The sequence below is a fragment of the Lactuca sativa genome, chromosome 1 (genome assembly GCF_002870075.4).
Source record: "Lactuca sativa cultivar Salinas chromosome 1, Lsat_Salinas_v11, whole genome shotgun sequence".
In the NCBI taxonomy this organism is placed as follows: domain Eukaryota; kingdom Viridiplantae; phylum Streptophyta; class Magnoliopsida; order Asterales; family Asteraceae; genus Lactuca; species Lactuca sativa.
The window spans coordinates 179883949-179885795 of NC_056623.2; the positions used below are offsets into that span (position 1 = coordinate 179883949).

Genomic DNA, 1847 nt, shown 5'->3' on the forward strand with positions numbered 1-1847 from the left:
AAATTCCCTCACAGCTTTACAAATATCTGTCCCAACAATACTCCACGCACTCTTAAAAAACTTAGAGGAAAACCCATCAGGACCAGGAGCATGATTGTCAGCAATATCAAACATAGCTACTTTAACTTCTTCATCTGTGACCACTCTTATCATATTCATTGCCACTTTTTTATCCAACTTATTAATAAAAAACTCATTATTAAGTATAGACAAATCAGTGGCAACTTCACATCCCAAGAAATTCTTAAAATGATTAATAAATTTCTCTTTCATAGCCTTCCCCTGATCCATCTTCCGTCTTCATCAAGCACCATCAAAATTCGATTCCTGTTAATCCTGCTTTTCAAACAACTGTGAAAAAACTTAGTGTTATTATCCCCATCAGAAAGCCATTTGATCTTAGATCTTTGAGAAAGCAGCTTTTCTTCATCATTACAAGCAACATTATATTCAAAAAGAATATTAGCATGCTCCTCCCGATATGAAGCATTAAACGGTTCCTGATCAATTTTCAACTGAATATTTCCCAATTGCTCCCTTAGATCCTTAATTTTCCTTCCTGACCCTCTGAATTTACTACACATCTGTTTACACTGACTCTTCAACATTTTCAGTTTCTGAGTAACTTTGAACATAAAAAAGCCTTCAATATTTGAGGACCAGATATCCTTCACCATAGGCAGAAATTCTTCTTTATCCGCAATGAAATTAGCAAATCTAAAGGAAGCTTTCCATCTCAATTTATCATTAGGAATGAAAAGAATAGCAGGACAGTGATCAGAAGTTCTGTATGGTTTAAATGCAGCATAAGCTGAAGGATAATCAGAAATGAATTTCGTGTTGACCATAATCCTATCCAGCTTCTTTAAAATTCCTTTATTCCCAGAAGGCGATTTATTCCAAGTGAATTGAAACCCAGTGCTATTCAAGTCTTCAACTTCAATAAAATTGATACATTCTCGAAAATCATCAGCTCCTTTCAGACATCTCGAGCATCCTTCTGAATAATCGGAATCTTTTAACACAACATTGAAATCACCCAAAATACACCAAGCTTCCTTTTTCACAGTTAAGCTGAATTTTTTCAAATCTTCCCATAAAACCCTTCTTTCAATATAACCGGAAGCAGCATAGATGAAGGAAAAAAACATGCTATAATTAGAACCAGAAAATTTGACAAAGCAATGAATCACCTGTTTCGATTGAGATAAAACCATAACATCAAATAATTTTGGATCCCATCCAACAATTATTCTAGTACCAACATCACACTGTTTGTTATTAGAAACCCAATCCCAGTTTCCAAAAGATTTACTACACACATTCTTTAAATTTGAAATTTTGACATGGGATTCAACAACAGCACACATTCCCAGCTTATTATCCCTTATAACATCCATAACCTCTTTTTGCTTAACAGCTTTATTTAACCCCCTAACATTCCATACACCAATCGACATCATTGACTAATAACATGATTTTTGGCATTTACCACCTCAAATGCCTGAGATAATCCACTAATACTACTGCTATCATTATTCCTCTTGCTATCCATCTTCTTTTCAGCATTAACCATCACAAGATCTTCATTGCTAATGCCCATGTTATGAATCTCATTATATTTCAATCTGTTGTCATCAGTAGCAGAGAGAGTGCAATTCAGATCATCAAATTGAACACCAATTTTATCTCTTTTATCATCCTTTTCCATTCCAATTATAGCTTCCTCATCAATCAATCCCAAAACTTCAAAGCTATTTTTATTGCTGCTATCAGTTTCCTTATCACTCTTCTTAATCTCAGCCATATCATTGACATTCTTCTTTATAGTCACCTGTCTTTTATCT

The 1847-nt window shown here is 34.2% G+C and overlaps 1 protein-coding gene across 1 annotated transcript; it reads right to left on the bottom strand.

Moving 5' to 3' along the window:
• Window positions 1-269: 269 nt before the first annotated feature.
• On the bottom strand, window positions 270-1460 carry LOC128128200 (uncharacterized). The gene has a single exon (XM_052767112.1). The coding sequence runs from the start codon at window positions 1458-1460 to the stop codon at window positions 270-272; it is 1191 nt and encodes a 396-aa protein (XP_052623072.1).
• Window positions 1461-1847: the final 387 nt, after the last annotated feature.